The sequence below is a fragment of the Babylonia areolata genome, chromosome 16 (genome assembly GCF_041734735.1).
Source record: "Babylonia areolata isolate BAREFJ2019XMU chromosome 16, ASM4173473v1, whole genome shotgun sequence".
Classification (NCBI taxonomy): domain Eukaryota; kingdom Metazoa; phylum Mollusca; class Gastropoda; order Neogastropoda; family Buccinidae; genus Babylonia; species Babylonia areolata.
Window position 1 is genome coordinate 24,035,681 of NC_134891.1, and position 2,635 is coordinate 24,038,315.

General features: G+C 43.3%; 1 protein-coding gene across 1 annotated transcript in view; it reads right to left on the reverse strand.

Moving 5' to 3' along the window:
* Window positions 1-1,230: 1,230 nt before the first annotated feature.
* Window positions 1,231-2,635, reverse strand: part of LOC143291016 (calmodulin-alpha-like) — a 33,661-nt gene continuing 32,256 nt past the window's right edge. Inside the window, exon 6 of the mRNA XM_076600602.1 lies at window positions 1,231-1,265. Within this exon, the coding sequence (XP_076456717.1) occupies window positions 1,231-1,265 (35 nt within the window). The remainder of the gene's footprint in view (window positions 1,266-2,635) is intronic.

The following is a 2,635-nucleotide window of genomic DNA, read 5'->3' on the forward strand; positions in this document are numbered from 1 at the left end:
TCTAGTTATCACAATGACCATGGAAACGATATTAACACATACACATCGCTGTGTCCTTTCTTTCCTCCAGTGGCTTCTGAGTGCAAAAGGTACCGTTATTACTCATGAAAAAGAAGAAGAAGAAGAAGAAGGAACAGAAAGCAGAAATCGTCTCTCACTCCAAAGTAACCGAAACTATCAGCACCTCGTTTCTGGTCTCCAATTCAGCACATGTGTTTTCAGTTCCGTTTGCAAGAAAATAACAACGACAACAACAATCCACCAAAACAGCAACAACAAACAAACAAACAAACAAACAAAGAACCCCCCTCGCCCCCCAAAAAACAACAACAACAACAAAACAACAACAACAAAAAAAAACCACGATCCTTATCGCTGACTTGTCCTTAACATTGACATTTGACGAAAACCCACTGTAATCCATTCAAGAACAAAATCACAGTTCCACTTCTTTCGCGCTGAAAAAAAAAATCATTTCAGTAGCGACCGTAATCCTTGCTGATTCCATATTCATTTCTTTCCCGGTTCTGGGAAACAACATAATTATTCCTTACAATGTAGAATACGGCTCCCCTTTTCCGGTTGATAAGCACAACGTCTTTGCAGTCACATGGATTACTCGTTCACATCCCTCAAAAATTGTTGATCTTTCATCCAAAGAAAAAAACAACAGGTCTTTGTTTAAACACCAAAATCCGTCATCTTGTGGGGGGGCGGGGGGGGGGGGGGGGGGGGGGACCAAAATATGAATCCCCGTTACCCACAGCGTGATACAAAAAGAAAACCGAAAAGATCCGTGGTATTAAAACAGGTTTTAAAAGTTAAAATACTGAAGCTATTTTTTTTAAAGAGGAATTGCAATGGGGGGAAAATGCTGCCAGTCAGTGCAGAGAATTGCTGTCACGTGACGTGAAGGGTGTGCTGTGGATCGGGAGGTCAGGGTCACAGGAAGGTCATAAATAGGTCAAGGTGGATCGATCTTGTTTTCGTTGCCAGGAAAAAAACAAACAAACAAACAAACAAACAACAACAACAAAAACAACAACAACAAAAAAAAAAAGAAAAAAAAAGAAGAGAAGAGGTGTAAACTTCTGGTGATGAACAGCAGTCAGGGTCATGTTGCAGGTCAGAGGTCAAAGGTTGACTTCCTCCGTGTCCTCCATCCATTCGGATCGTTGTTGCCATGAAAACGTGATATTTTCGTGACCTTTGATTGGTGAACAGGTGCGGTCACGTGGGGTTTTGCTGCATAGCTCTCATGAGGTCTGTTGAAGATAAAAAACAGAGATAAATGGTCAAATCAGCAATTAATCTGTACCAAAAGTAAGACCAAGAATGACCCCCCTCCCCCCCACACACACACACCATGCCACCCGCGCCTCCCCCTCGCCCCCCCCCCCTCCACTCCCACTGAGGAATTATACAAACACCAATAGTCATCAATATCATAACTCAGGAACGTTATCCATCACTTCAGCGTCCACAAGGAACCATAAGGCACCACATGGGCACCCACTGGTGGAGACCCCACGTTTTTTTTTGTTTTTTTTGGGGGGGGGCGAGGGGGAGGGGTGGGGGTGGGGGGGCGGGTACAGAATTTGGGATATTTCGTTTTCTGTTTTGGGATCATGGTATGACATTACATGTTAGGATATGAAATGATGTGATATGTTATGTATTGTGATATGATATGATATACAATATGATATATGATATGATATTTGTATTATGATATGATATATTGATATGATATGGATACTTATAAGGCGCCTACTCTCATTTGAAAACAAAAGAATGCCGGCCATTAAGGAGAAGCGTGAGCGAAGGAAGCAGGGCTCAACTTCTGGAGACGTTTTCCCTTGCAACACCTGTGGGAAATGCTGTGCATCCAGAATCGGCCTCTTCTCCCATATGAGGACACACACCGACGGATAAGCCTGACCTGCCTACTCATCCGTCAGTCCGACGGGAGACTCCATCATAACATAATATAATATGATAATATAGATCGTTCGTGTGAGCCTGCTCAGGACAGTGACAAGGTTTCTGAGGTCACGGAACAATCTGTCAAAGCGATCTGAGGGCCATTGACACGCTACAAGCTGAGGAGTCTGTCAACAATCGGCTGAAAACATCAAGTGGAGAGCAACACTTGTGTGTGTGTGTGTGTGTGTGTGTGTGTGTGTGTGTGTGTGTGTGTGTGCTGCGCATCCAGAATCGGCCTCTTCTCCCATATGAGGACACACACCGACAGATAAGCCTGTCTGCCTACTCATCCGTCGGACCGACGGGAGACTCCATCACTCTCATTTGCGCAACAGGCTGCCTACATGGGTAGAGCCGACTCACAACGGCGCTCATGAAGGGTGAGGATGGTGATAACAACAGTCATGCAAAGAATAATGAGGAGAAGAAGAAGAACGCAGCAACAACAACAAAACAATGATGATGATACTACTTCTACTTCTGATGATAACAATGATGATGATACTACTACTGCTTCTGATGATAACAATGATGATGATACTACTTCTACTTCTGATGATAACAATAATGATGATACTACTTCTACTGATGATGATGATGATGATGATACTACTACTACTTCTGATGATGATGATGATGATACTACTAC